General features: G+C 48.1%; 1 protein-coding gene across 1 annotated transcript in view; it reads right to left on the reverse strand.

The window, feature by feature from the left end:
• LOC101951954 (myosin-IIIb-like) overlaps positions 1 to 15067 on the reverse strand; it is a 113231-nt gene that overhangs the window by 24299 nt on the left and 73865 nt on the right. Inside the window, exons 20-23 of the mRNA XM_065598586.1 lie at positions 14859 to 14906; positions 1206 to 1253; positions 915 to 1006; positions 95 to 226 (exon numbers count right to left, since the gene is read on the reverse strand). Of these exons, the coding sequence (XP_065454658.1) occupies positions 95 to 226; positions 915 to 1006; positions 1206 to 1253; positions 14859 to 14906 (320 nt within the window). The remainder of the gene's footprint in view (positions 1 to 94; positions 227 to 914; positions 1007 to 1205; positions 1254 to 14858; positions 14907 to 15067) is intronic.

A 15067-nucleotide genomic window follows, 5' to 3' on the forward strand; every position in this document is an offset into this window, starting at 1 on the left:
CACGTAGCTGAAGTTGCGTATCCCCGTAGCCTAAGTGAGCATCCAGGGATGTGGGGCACGGAGGTGATGGAAGGAGATGGTGTCAGTGACTTACTCTGGGCCTGGGACTCCAGTTCCAGTTGCCTGTTGCTCTCTCTCTCTGCTTCCTCCTGCAGGTGCTTCTCTCGGGCTCTGAGCTCAACCACCAGCTCCTGGTAAATCTTCCTACAGCAGAATCTCTTGTAAGCTGCTCAGAGAGAAGCTACAGTTAGAGCAGAGACTCCACTGGAACAGCAAGGAACAAGGGCCGGGCAAGAGCAGCATCCTGTAGTACCTGTGTGTCCAATACAGAGTCATACCAGAGAGACTGTGCAGAGAGAAGGCTCTACCATGTCTCTCACCAGCGCACCTATTGCTCATGATCCCATTGTTCTGCCAGGGACAGCAGCCAGGCTAGTAGGGCAGTGGTCACCTGGATCATACGCTACTGTCCTTCCCTGAGAGGATAATGACATTTTCTGGTCTCCCCTTCTGCTTGCACTTCTCTCCAGCTTCCCATGACTTCTTACAATTTATCCCATCATTATAAGAAGCTCATTAACCACTTCCCTGGACATCCACTTTACAGCAAGACCAGCAAGCTTGCACCTGCTCTGCTCTCCCACATATGCCCCTTCCTGTCCACACTTAGACTGCTTTCCTGCTTGTTGAAGACTCTGAGAAGGAGTTGAGCGTTTGTTGTTCACACCACGAACACAAAGGGTTTGAGGTGCCGTAGAGATGGAGCCTGATCAGGTTTTTCTGTCTCCAATGCCCTGGAATGCTATCAAGGGATCTTCTGGGATGAGAGAGGAGTTGGGAAAGGACTTCCACCTGTGCTCCTTGCCCTGATATGCTCTCTGGGTTGGAGGAGACCCTCCTGCCCCGATACTCACTCTTCTGGATGATTATTGCTGCCTTTTCCAAGCGGTCCATGCTCTTTGCCAGCAGCTCCTGGTGCCAGTACTTAAAAAAGAGGCGGGACTTCCTGTGGGGATGGGAGAGAATGCCAAGGCAATAGTAAGATATAGGACTCATTTCAGACCCCATCCCATCACTAGAACAGGCCCCTGGTATATAAAGGTGGCAGTTATTGCAGAGAGCTAGTTCCCACTCCACACACGCGCACAATACAGCTCAGACCCATCCTGCTCAGTCCAGACCCATGTGCAGCAGCCCACACCTACCCACATCTCCAGCCTTTCAGCTCTGTACTCCGCAAAATCTCCAAGCAGCTAAGAAAGGAGGAGAAAAAAAAATTAGTCAAAATCATAGAATCATAGAATCATAGAATATCAGGGTTGGAAGGGACCTCAAGAGGTCATCTAGTCCAACCCCCTGCTCAAAGCAGGACCAATTCCCAGCTAAATCATCCCAGCCAGGGCTTTGTCAAGCCGGGCCTTAAAAACCTCCAAGGAAGGAGACTCCACCACCTCCCTAGGTAACGCATTCCAGTGTTTCACCACCCTCCTAGTGAAAAAGTTTTTCCTAATATCCAATCTAAACCTCCCCCACTGCAACTTGAGACCATTGCTCCTTGTTCTGTCATCTGCCACCACTGAGAACAGCCGAGCTCCATCCTCTTTGGAACCCCCCTTCAGGTAGTTGAAGGCTGCTATCAAATCCCCCCTCATTCTTCTCTTCTGGAGACTAAACAATCCCAGTTCCCTCAGCCTCTCCTCATAAGTCACGTGCTCCAGACCCCTAATCATTTTTGTTGCCCTCCGCTGCACTCTTTCCAATTTTTCCACATCCTTCTTGTAGTGTGGGGCCCAAAACTGGACACAGTATTCCAGATGAGGCCTCACCAATGTCGAATAAAGGGGAACGATCACGTCCCTCGATCTGCTGGCAATGCCCCTACTTATACAGCCCAAAATGCCGTTAGCCTTCTTGGCAACAAGAGCACACTGTTGACTCATATCCAGCTTCTCGTCCACTGTGACCCCTAGGTCCTTTTCTACAGAACTGCTACCTAGCCATTCGGTCCCTAGTCTGTAGCAGTGCATGGGATTCTTCCGTCCTAAGTGCAGGACTCTGCACTTGTCCTTGTTGAACCTCATCAGGTTTTTTTCGGCCCAATCCTCTAATTTGTCTAGGTCCCTCTGTATCCGATCCCTACCCTCTAGTGTATCTACCACGCCTCCTAGTTTAGTGTCATCTGCAAACTTGCTGAGAGTGCAGTCCACACCATCCTCCAGATCATTAATAAAGATATTAAACAAAACCGGCCCCAGGACCGACCCTTGGGGCACTCCGCTTGAAAAGTCCCCTTCTACTTAGTGTAGCCAGAGACAGGCAACCCTTTGTACTGCATTGCACCCCTTGTGAAAGCTGGCTCCCAAATGGTAGATCTCACAGAATCACAGCTGGTGCAGGGGTTATGGTGGGGTTTGTTAGCAAACGCGTACCCAGCCCTTGCCTCAGGAGGGTGATTCCTCCAGTGACTAGGCTCCTGGCCCTTCCTCCTGGGGGAGATTCCCACAGATAAAGATCTCATTGTCAGAAGTTTTTTCCTTGTTGAATTTCCTAGTTCTGAGAAGTTCTCAAATCCCAGTGGATAAGTGCAGAACATGAATCCAGGTAGAGCACAACAACTACACATTATACGATCAAAAGGCTAGTCTACACTAAAATCGCTAGGGCGGTGCAGCTGTGCCGATGCACTGCACTGTTGTAGCGTGCTAGTGCAGACACTCTATGCCATTGATCAATATAACTTACATCATTCAGGGGGGTGGGTTTCCACACCCTTGAGCAACTTAAGTTATACTGAAGTAAGCATTGGTGTTTACAAGCCCTCAGTTTCATCTAACTACACCTAGTTACATTCCTTGAGCACCCTTAAATAATCTCTCCCTCTGTGGCATTTACACTCTTCATACATTTGTATCTGAATGGATTACTCCAGATATGGCATAGAGAAGAGCTCTTCCCTTCCCGCTCTGCAAATGCTGCCACTAAAGTCACATAGATGCTCCTTGCTGCCATTTTGCAGGGCAAACTTACGTCCGAGGCGTAAGAGCTGGTTCCATACCGGTTTAAACCATGGTCCAGCTTGCCCAGTATTTGGCCCATACCAAAGCTTCATGGGGAGTGTACAGAACAAGTCATTTATGGAGTGATCCACCCCTGCATTCCACTCCCAGCTTCTAGTAGTCAGAGGTCGCTCTGAGCATGGGGCTGCATCCCTAATCATCTTGTCTAATATAGCATTTCATGGATCTAACCCCCATGAACTTATCCAGTTCTTTTTTTAACCCAGTTATACTTTTGGTCATCACAATATTCCATGACAATGAGTTCCACAGGTTAGCTGTGCACTGTGTGAAAAAGGACTTCCTCTTTTTTGTATTAAACCTGCCCCCTATTAATTTAATTGGTGACCCCTGTTTTTTGTATTGTGTTAAAGGGTAAATAACCTTTCTCTAGTCATTTTTTCCACTCATTCATGACTTTATAGACGTCTATTGTATCTCCCCTTAGTCGTCTCTTTTCTACGCTGAACGATCTAATATTTTAGATCCTTGTATGGAAGCTGCTCCATACCCTTGATCATCTTTGTTGCCCTTCTCTGAACCTTTTCGAGATGGGGCAACCAGAACTGGACACAGTAAGACAGGTGTGGGCACATCATGGATTTATGTAGAGGCATGAGGACATTTTCTGTCCCTTTCCTAATAGTTCCTAACATACTGTTAAGTGTTTTGACCCCTGCTGCTACACACAGTGCAGAAGTTTTCTGAGAACTATCCACAGTGCCTCCAAGATCTCTTTCTTCAGTGGTCACAGCTAATTTTAAATCCATCATTGTGTAAGTATAGTTGGGATTATTTTTTCCAATGTAGATTACTTTGCACTTATCAATGTTGAATTTCATCTGCCATTTTGTTGTCCAGTCACCAACTTTTATGCGATTTCTCTGTAACTCATTGCAGTCAGCTTTGGACTTAGCTACTTTGAGTAATTTTGTATCAGCTGCAAACTTTGCCACTTCACTGTTCATCCCCTTTTCCAGATCATTAATGAATATGTACCTCTCCTCATCAGACTTGCATCTGAAGAAGTGAGGTTCTTACCCACGAAAGCTTATGCTCCCAATACTTCTGTTAGTCTCAAAGGTGCCACAGGACCCTCTGTTGCTTTTTACCTCTCCTCAGTCTCTCTCAGCCAGTGCCTGCTGTGTAAACATCTATCTTTTAGGTTACTTCTCTCTCACATGCAGTAATGTGCATGTTTCTAGGTGGAAGCATGCTGTATTACCTGCCCATCTCCCCCTCTAGAGCCTTTGTATCATCTCTATCCTCACTTGAGTTTGCAATTCCTCTAGGGTTACCATATTTCAACAATCAAAAAAGAGGACACGGGGTGCCGCCCTAGCCCCGCCCCAGCTCTGCCCCCTCCCATTTCCTGCCCCCCTCAAAATCCCCCTACCCCCTACCTGTCCCCCCCACCCTAACTCCCCCCAGGACCTGACCCCCTATCTAAGTCTCCCTGCTCCCTGTCCTCTGCCTGCCCCAACCGCTCTCTACACCCCCTTCTCCTGACAGCCCCCCCCAGAACCCCCAACCAATCTAACCCCCCGTTCCCTGTCCCTTACCTGCCCCAACCGCTCTCTACATCCCCTTCTCCTGACAGCCCCCCCGCAGAAGCCCCAACCAATCTAACCCCCCGTTCCCTGTCCCTTACCTGTCCCAACCGCTCTCTACACCCCCTTCTCCTGACAGCCTCCCCCAGAACCCCCAACCAATCTAACCCCCCATCCCCTGTCCCTTACCTGCCCCAACCGCTCTCTACACCCCCTTCTCCTGACAGCCCCCCCAGAACCTCCGACCAATCTAACCCCCCGTTCCCTGTCCCTTACCTGCCCCAACCGCTCTCTACACCCCCTTCTCCTGACAGCCCCCCCCAGAATCCCCGACCAATCTAACCCCCGTTCCCTGTCCCTTACCTGCCCCAACCGCTCTCTACACCCCCTTCTCCTGACAGCCCCCCCCCAGAACCCCCGACCAATCTAACCTCCCCGTTCCCTGTCCCTTACCTGCCCCAACCGCTCTCTACACCCCCTTCTCCTGACAGCCCCCCCCAGAACCTCCGACCAATCTAACCCCCCCGTTCCCTGTCCCTTGCCTGCCCCAACCGCTCTCTACACCCCCTTCTCCTGACAGCCCCCCCCAGAACCTCCGACCAATCTAACCCCCCCGTTCCCTGTCCCTTGCCTGCCCCAACCGCTCTCTACACCCCCTTCTCCTGACAGCCCCCCCCAGAACCTCCGACCAATCTAACCCCCCCGTTCCCTGTCCCTTGCCTGCCCCAACCGCTCTCTACACCCCCTTCTCCTGACAGCCCCCCAGAACCTCCGACCAATCTAACCCCCCCGTTCCCTGTCCCTTGCCTGCCCCAACCGCTCTCTACACCCCCTTCTCCTGACAGCCCCCCCGAACCCCCAACCAATCTAACCCCCCCGTTCCCTGTCCCTTACCTGCCCCAACCGCTCTCTACACCCCCTTCTCCTGACAGCCCCCCCGAACCCCCAACCAATCTAACCCCCCCGTTCCCTGTCCCTTGCCTGCCCCAACCGCTCTCTACACCCCCTTCTCCTGACAGCCCCCCCCGAACCCCCGACCAATCTAACCCCCCATTCCCTGTCCCTTGCCTGCCCCAACCGCTCTCTACACCCCCCTCTCCTGACAGCCCCCCCAGAACCCCCGACCAATCTAACCCCCCCGTTCCCTGTCCCTTGCCTGCCCCAACCGCTCTCTACATCCCCTTCTCCTGACAGCCCCCCCCGAACCCCCAACCAATCTAACCCCCCGTACCCTGTCCCTTACCTGCCCCAACCGCTCTCTACATCCCCTTCTCCTGACAGCCCCCCCCGAACTCCCGACCAATCGAACCCCCCCATTCCCTGTTCCTTGCCTGCCCCAACCGCTCTCTACACCCCCTTCTCCTGACAGCCCCCCCGAACCCCCGACCAATCTAACCCCCCGTTCCCTGTCCCTTGCCTGCCCCAACCGCTCTCTACACCCCCTTCTCCTGACAGCCCCCCCCCGAACCCCCGACCAATCGAACCCCCCCGTTCCCTATCCCTTGCCTGCCCCAACCGCTCTCTACACCCCCTTCTCCTGACAGCCCCCCCAGAACCCCCCAAAAATCTAACCCCCCCCCGTTCCTGTCCCCCCCCCCCCCAACCAGGCCGAGGGAGAGCTGCGGGCTCCACGTGCAGCCAAACAAATAAGGCGCTGCTCTGCGGGGGAGGAGGGAGCGGGGGAGGGGGAGGGACTCTGGCTGCTAGAGGCCCCAGTGGCTGCGAGCAGCTTTCAATCAGGCATAGCCGTCCAATCAGCCGCGCCGCACTCTGCATGAGGGGAAGGGGGAAATCCCGGACATTTCTACCTTATTAGAGGTAATGAGGGAATGCCTCTAACATTTCTACCCCCCGGACGCCCATTTAAAGCTAAAAAAACCCGGACATGTCCGGGGAAACCCAGACGGATGGTAACCCTAATTTTTCTTAATTTCACAAGGGGTGGAGGAGCCACTTGCTCCCAGACTTCATTTCCTGGTTTCCCCTTGTCCCAAACTGAATAAGAGGGCTCCGACTAGCTGGGTGTTTCACACCTTTGCAATGAGCCATTGTTTTATGTGGTGGAGCAGGCAGGGTGGGAGAAGGGCCTGTTTCACATGGGGCAGCAGGCAGGGGCAGGCACTAGGACAGCTAGGATAGAGTGGGCAGAAAGGGTTGGTTTACATCAAAAAAATTATGGGATGCCATCCCATCAAGAGACTCTGATGGGTGCCACTTCCTCTTCCGACATCCTTGGTGTGTTTTGCCTGTTTTGACTTTAAGCTCTTAGGTCAGGGACTACATTTTCTCTCTAAACCTGGGAGATATCCAAGGCACTTTGGGGCACTTAATATAAACATTATAATCAATAAAAGCATACTCCTTTTCCCAAATATGAGATTCAATAGCACCCCAGAATGGCACCAAAAAAACAAAACAAACGCAAAGCATGATACGTAAGCAAGTTGTCAGTCAAAATGTAATAAACATGAACGGTTAAGTCAGCAACAGTCTGAACAAAACATGACAGTCTGAAAGGGAGATAAGTAGCAGCAGACGCTAAATAACACACACACACACCTACCTCCGATCACTGAGTTCAAGGAGCAGGAACTAGGAAAAAACAGGAAGAGGAAGCAAGAAGGCAACATACACACCACATCACAATTTCCTACTCTTCTCCCCAAAAATTCAGCAGTACTTTGCTAGAGGCACCAGGTAATCCCAGAGCCGTAAATTATACCTGATTCAGCTCAGGAGGTGGATGCTGTTACTGTGGCGCCACTTCCCCAACTGCCCACAACCCCATCATACACAGAAAGAGCGTCTTCTTCCCTCTCTGTTCCCCTTTCAGTACGCAGAACATCTTGCTGGTTAACAACATGTTCTATCTGTGGTAAATGCACTCACCAAGTTCCATATCCTGCAGCCCAGAAGATCACACCACTGCTATTGAAAACTCTTCCTGACCCTAGTCTAACATACACGGTTTGTCCAGGAAAGAACTCATGGAGTCTTGCATGGACACACCTGTTGAAACTCACATATTTCCTAGTCATATCAGTCAGCTTTGGGGATGGCAAAGGGGTGGGATGGACCTTTCCTGTCAGCATAGACAACTTGGTCATAGAATCATAGAATATCAGGGTTGGAAGGGACCTCAGGAGGTATCTAGTCCAACCCCCTGCTCAAAGCAGGACCCAATCCCCAACTAAATCATCTCAGCCAGGGCTTTGTCAAGCCTGACCTTAAAAACCTCTAAGGAGGAGATTCCACCACCTTCCTTGATAACCCATTCCAGTGCTTCACCACCTGCTAGTGAAAAAGTTTTTCCTAATATCCAACCTAAACCTCCCCCACTGCAACTTGAGACCATTACTCCTTGTTCAGTCATCTGCTACCACTGAGAACAGTCTAGATCCATCCTCTTTGGAACCCCCTTTCAGGTAGTTGAAAGCAGCTATCAAATCCCCCCTCATTCTGCTCTTTTGCAAACTAAACAATCCCAGTTCCCTCAGCCTCTCCTCATAAGTCATGTGCTCCAGACCCCTAATAATTTTTGTTGCCCTCTGCTGGACTCTTTCCAATTTTTCCACATCCTTCTTGTAGTGTGAGGCCCAAGACTGGACACACTACTCCAGTTGAGGCCTCACCAATGCCGAATAGAGGGGAATGATCACATCCCTCGATCTGCTGGCAATGCCCCTACTTATACAGCCCAAAATGCCATTAGCCTTCTTGGCAACAAGAGCACACTGTCGACTCATATTCAGCTTCTCGTCCACTGTGACCCCTAGGTCCTTTTCTGCAGAACTGCTGCCTAGCCATTTGGTCCCTAGTCTGTAGCAGTGAATGGGATTCTTCCATCCTAAGTGCAGGACTCTGCACTTGTCCTTGTTGAACCTCACCAGATTTCTTTTGGCCCAATCCTCTAATTTGTCTAGGTCCCTCTGTATCCTATCCCTACCCTCCAGCGTATCTACCACTCCTCCCAGTTTAGTGTCATCTGCAAACTTGCTGAGGGTGCAGTCCACACCATCCTCCAGATCATTAATCAAGATACTGAACAAAACCAGCCCCAGGACCGACCCTTGGGACACTCCGCTTGATACTGGCTGCCAACTAGACATGGAGCCATTGATCACTACCCGTTGAGTCCTCATAGGTCAGCTGAAGAACTGATAGAATGGGGTTTCTCCAGTACTTCCATGGTGTGTACTCTGAATATCATATAAATCCTGACTCAATGCAATAGGGAAGGGTGTATCTCAATGTTCCTCCAGTATGCAAGCTACAAGCTTCTTCACAGTTCCCTGCAGTTTTTCCACTATCCCATTTCCTTGGGCATGGTACGCAGCAGATTTATAATGTACTGGACCAATACTTATCCGAAAGCCTTCAAAACTCTCTTGATACAAAACATGTCCCCGTGACACTGCACCCCATATTCTTCACAGTAATAATCTGTTATGATTATGACATAATCATAATATATTTTATGCAAGATAGATCATATGAGATATCATTGGAAAGGTTATGATTTACTGAATAAGATTATCCTATTTGTATACATGTATCATTTTTGTATCTGAAGTTAGGAATATTGTCTATGTATCTATTACAAATGTGTTTACACATGGGGAACACCCACAAGGCAGAATGTAATCAGTCTACATGGCTGGCTGGGAAGGGCCTACTCAAGTTAATGAACCATTAGGCAGAACAATAGGCCTTAGGAAAAGCTTATCTCCCACCCAGGAGCCTTCCTGAGGATGCTGTAAACAGCCTCTGACTCATGTCTGCTAGCACCCTACAGGGTCATGTGACCAAGTCACCTGGTACTGGACTCCATCTTGGAATACCAGTGTTTTTCCACTGACTGGCATGGGAATAAAGCTTGGAGACAAAGGGTTCCTGCCATATGCAAAAGCTATTTAAGGCAGGTGAGTGACATCATTGGGACTCTTCACTGACTCCCCACCCAAAGACGACTCCTGAAAAACCCCGAGGAACAAGGACTGAACTTGGGGGAAGTGTTGGACCCAGGCTAAAGGGGAGTTTTAGCCTGTCAAAGAAACACCTGGGGTTTTTAAGCTGTAAGCAAGTGCGGCTGGCTCCTTAAGAATCTCTGCAGCCTGCCTGAATCATGGAGTGTGAGAATTTGCTAATTCATATCCTACCTATCTAGTATGTTACGCTCAGTTTGCGGCTTTGTTTATTTACTAGGTAATCTGCTTTGATCTGTTTGCTATTCCTTATAATCACTTAAAATCTATCTTTTGTAGTTAATAAACTTATTTTTGCTTTGTCTAAAACCAGTGTGTGGGAGTCGTAACTTGGGCAGAAGGCTGTTGCATATCCTTCTCCACACTGAGGGAGGAGGCAAATGTCATGAGCGTACAGCGTACGCAAGATGGTATAATTTTGGGCTTACACTCCAGAGGGGGATGTGCACTTGAGTAGCTGGGCTGTTCCTTAGCTGTAGCCTTCCCATGCAGAGCTGATCACAGCATTTGTATGTTCTGCAGCTGGGTGTGTCCCTACCAGTATGTGTGCTGGAGCCTGGGAGAGGGCTTGGCAGGCTGGTCACAGCAATACAGTGTAAAGGGAGTCCAGGCTGGTGGGTCAGGGAGGCTCAGTGGTACCCCAGTTCCAGGTGGCACTCCGGGGGAACCCGCCATTTTCTGAAAGAAAATGGTCCCATTTTCTGAAAGAAGGCTCTCTGGTAGGGCAAACATCACAAATAAAGCAGTTAAACAAGAAATGAGCTTCTCTGAAATCATGACTGCAAAGAAGTAATGTGAGTAACAGTCTATAACACTCAATAGCATGTAGCCATGCACTGCAATCGATGGGCCAGTAATATCCACTGCAATTCTCCGCCATGGTCTATCTATGACTACCATTATCAAAGGGGCTGGAAGAGCAGTAGTTCTATGCACTGTGCAGGCTGAATATGCCTTCATATGATGCTCAATGTCTGAGTTCAGCCCTAGCCACCAAGCATAACTACACAGAATCACCTTCATAACTCCCAAATATCCTTCGTGAGTCACACCCAGGACTGCTTGTCGAATGATGCTAGGATGATCACCCATGCTCCTCTGCATAAGATATGTTGAGTAGCACATGTCTTCACTGTGAGCTCAGAACAAATTTTGTAGAATGTAGACAAAATTCTCTTAAGAACTGGGTCTAAAACCCGTTTGTAGAGCATGCATCATCTCGCACAGTTCAGCATCTTGAAGAGCAGCTGTCTGCCGTAAGTCAACTGGCAGCTTTCCAGTAAAAAGCATAAAGCATACCTTGCCCTTTCTGCACACGAGGGTGCCAATCCAGCAGAATTTCTTGAAAGAGTATCGGCAAGTAAATTAGATCTTTGTTTGAAATGTACCAAATGAAAGCCAGTCATACTGCTGCAACTGATAACCCACTGTGGCAGCCTCATGCTCAGCAGATCAACAGCCTTATGACAGAGGCCCAAAATAGGCAAATCGGTTTCTAAAGTAAAATGTTTCCCCAGTAAATAGACTTTGAAGCATACAATAGCAAAAACCATCGCCAGAACTCTAGCTCAGTCTGGGAATACTTGGCTTCTGTCAGGGTGAGAGTACAGGATGAGTATGTAACTGGCCATCCCCCTGGAACAGAACTGTGCCCAGACCCTGATTGCATACATCAATTTGAATCATTATGGGCTTCCTTGGATTAAAATGAGAATGAGATTGGATTTAACAGAGGACCTGGCAGACTGTATCAAAAATCCGTTTGGTCTCTTTAATCCTCCCAAGATTAGAACTCTCAGCAGCTTGGCAAGGGTACACAGCCGCTACAATCTGTGTGTTTCGGTAGTGAAGCAACAGCTTGTAGCCATTCAGGTGTCAGTTTCACACCATCAACTGACAGAGAATGCCTCAGAAACTCTACAGCATCTTTTGCTAAACTGCAGCTGGCCACATTCAACTTTATGCCAGCTTGTTGGAGTCGGGTTAGCACCTGGTTCAGATAAGCATTATGTTCAGGAAGGGTCTTATCAAAGACAAGAACGTCATCCAAATAGCACCATGCACCCTGGATATTACCAAAGAGCTGAGAGACCACTCTCAAATACTTCAAGGAGCAGAGACTAAACCAAAAGGGAGTCATTGATAGCAGTACCTCCCTAATGGCATGCTGAAAGCAAACTTCCAGACACAAGTATTTTCCAATAACTGGATCGGTAATCCAACACAGAGAAAATCTGGGATCCACTGACCCAACATGTCACCTCTTCGAGGGCTGGCAACTGAAACTGCTCACGTTTCTCATATCTATTAAGAGCCCTAATATCTGTGAAGTCAAATATCGCCATTCTTCTGGTATACTATCACCATGGATAAGCTCCAATCCATATGCCCTTCCACCTCCCAAATGATGATATCATTTTTCATGCATTGCAGTTCTGCTCACAAGTGCAGGAGGTACATCTCGTGCAGGGGGTGCAAAGGGCTTGGTGTTCAAATCCAACAGCAGAGAGTATGCATAGCCCGTGGACGGAACACTGTCATTGTTAAACAAATCATGGTGTCTCTGAATGATACATTGGGTATCCCCTTCTAATCTAGCTGACATAATCACACCTGAGATATCCTGGGAGAGCTCATGCACGATACCAAAATGTAAGCACAAATCATAGGACAATAATGGAACATCATTCACAGCAGCATCTTTAACAAGATAAAACTTTGCAGTCAAGGCTATGCCTTTGTAGAGCACAGAAAACACAGTTTCACCCACTATCTGCAAAGCATACAAATTCCAGGCTTTTATAACCACTGTAGTTGGGCAAATGTCTAGATTATGAACTAACCCAAAAGGGAGAATGTTAACTTCAGCACTTGTATCCACCATGCACCTCAGGAGTGTACCATTAATTTCTATGGCACGAGAGACCAGTTCCAGTGCCTTTCCACATGAGAAGATTGTATTAAAGGCAACACTGGAGTCCCTGTATTGTATTCAAGGCAACAAGGTGGTCTCATGTGGCTTCACATTCCCAATATAGAATCATAGAACCACAGGGTCAGAAAGGACTGCAAGGACCATCTAGTCTAACCCCCGGCCAAGATGCAGGATTTGTTGTGTCTAAGCCATCCAAGACAATTGGCTATCCAGCCTCGTTTTGAAAACCTCCAGTGAAAGAGCTTCCATGCTGGCTATCAGGAAGTTTAGACTTGAAATTAGATGAAGGTTTCTAACCATCAGAGGAGTGAAGTTCTGGAACAGCCTTCCAAGGGGAGCAGTGGGGGCAAAATACATATCTGGCTTCAAGACTAAGCTTGATAAGTTTATGGAGGGGATGGTATGATGGGATAGCCTAATTTTGGCAATTAATTGATCTTTGACTATTAGCGGTAAATATGCCCAATGGCCTGTGATGGGATGTTAGATGAGGTGGGATCTGAGTTACTACAGAGAATTCTTTCCTGGGTGTCTGGCTGGTGAGTCCTGCCCACATGCTCGGGGTTTAGCTGATCGCCATATTTGGGGTCGGGAAGGAATTTTCCTCAAGGGCAGATTGGCACAGGCCCTGGGAGTTTTTTGCCTCTCTCTGCAGCCTGGGGCACGGGTCACTTGCTGGAGGATTCTCTGCACCTTGAAGTTTTTAAATCATGATTTGAGGACTTAAATAACTCAGACATAGGTTAGGGATTTATTACAGGAGCGGGTGGCTGAGATTCTGTGGCCTGCGTTGTGCCGAAGGTCAGACTAGACGATCATAATGGTCCCTTCTGACCTTAAAGTCTATGACTCTAATATGCACTTCAGGCCTCTTCTTGTCATGAACCAGTGTACCATGGCACAATAACTTAAAATGTCCTTTCTCTCCACAAGCCCAGCACTCAGCAGTTCTAGCCAAGCAGGCAAAAAAATTGGCCAAGTGATTTGCATTACCACACTTGAAACTGAAAAGCAGGCAATTTTCGCTGCTGAGGCTGTGGAGCAGGAGTGTATAGTGTCGTATGACTCCGGGTGATGGAAGCACAATGAACAGCTAATAGTTTAAGCGTAGACACAAAGGTAGCAGCAGTCTGAGACACAGAACCTCTTTCAGCCTGTGCCCTCAAATGCCTCGCTCTTGGTAACCACAGCATCAAAAGTTAGGGTTTAGCATCTTGCACCAGTAACCATTCACCAACGTGGTCATTGGCTATGCCAATAACAAAAATATCCCCAAAATCACAGTCCTGGGTCAACTGCCACAAATAAATTCACATATGGTTTCATTAGGCTGCTGATGAGCTTCAAAAAAATTGTTTTCCTCTTTAACAGAACAGAATCTCCAGTGTCAAAATACTCGCTGATATGCTGCACAGCTGCATCAAAAGAGGACTTGGGCTCCAGGAGTCCATCATAAATACCAATACCACAACAGCCTAAGCAGTTCTGCATCTGGGGTAACCTAGCAGCATGGGAGAGTTGCATGATCTGCACATAGTGCCAGAAATTCTGAATAAAGTATCGCCATTCAACAGCAGAAGGATGTACAGGCAGCATGAGTTAAAATTAAATAAATTTTAAATAAAATAAAATAAATACACAATAGAAACACTCATTGCATAATGTTATGCATAGATGCACCCCAGAATGGCAATCCCAAAACATCAAAAAAAAAAAATATGAAGGAAGACTCACAGGTAAGTTGTCAAACAAAACATGTAATAACCATGAACCAGTTAAATCTGAACAAAACATAACAGTCTGAATGGCAGATAACTAACACCAGACACTGAGTAGATGCACACACTCAATGTTATACCCAATGTTATACATGCACAAACACAGGAACTGGACCACTGAGTATAGAGAGTAGGAAGCAAGAAAGCAGCGCACACACACACAAACCAGATCATCAGTAAAGAACTGGGGAGGAGAGGGAGCGAGAAAGAGAGACCGACCAAAGCTGGACACCACCCCATTATCACTTTCCTTCTTCAGCCGGGTGTCTCTCCTCTGTGTGACAGAATTTCTATCCAAGCCAATGCGAATTATTTGAGGGAGAAAGGTTCCATACATCACTGTATCAAATGCTTTTACCAAACTCCAAATCACTTTGTCTAGGTACTTATAGTCCCTTGATTGGAAGATCCCTTCCCACGCTTCTCCCTTCACCTATTCAGTTTGCGATTCCTTCACAACAGCAATCAAGTTGGTTTAGCAAATTTTGCTCTTCAGAAATTTCCTGTGTTGTTCTTTACTCATGACTATAGGGGGCAGAGAGGAAGGTTCTTACCTTTCCTGTGTGAGTGGGACATCTGGTTTAATTAGGAGAATTCGATATCTGCCAGAAACAAACCAAATTTAACAACAAGGGAGAGAGATATCTCTGATGCCCTGAGCTGATCCAGTGTCCCCATTACAGCAAGGATGACCACAAATCAGTACCCGTCCACTTCCTCCTCCTGCCCCACACATACCATATCCACTGTCTTAGGTCCTTTT

Source organism: Chrysemys picta, chromosome 6 (genome assembly GCF_011386835.1).
Source record: "Chrysemys picta bellii isolate R12L10 chromosome 6, ASM1138683v2, whole genome shotgun sequence".
Lineage (NCBI taxonomy): Eukaryota > Metazoa > Chordata > Testudines > Emydidae > Chrysemys > Chrysemys picta.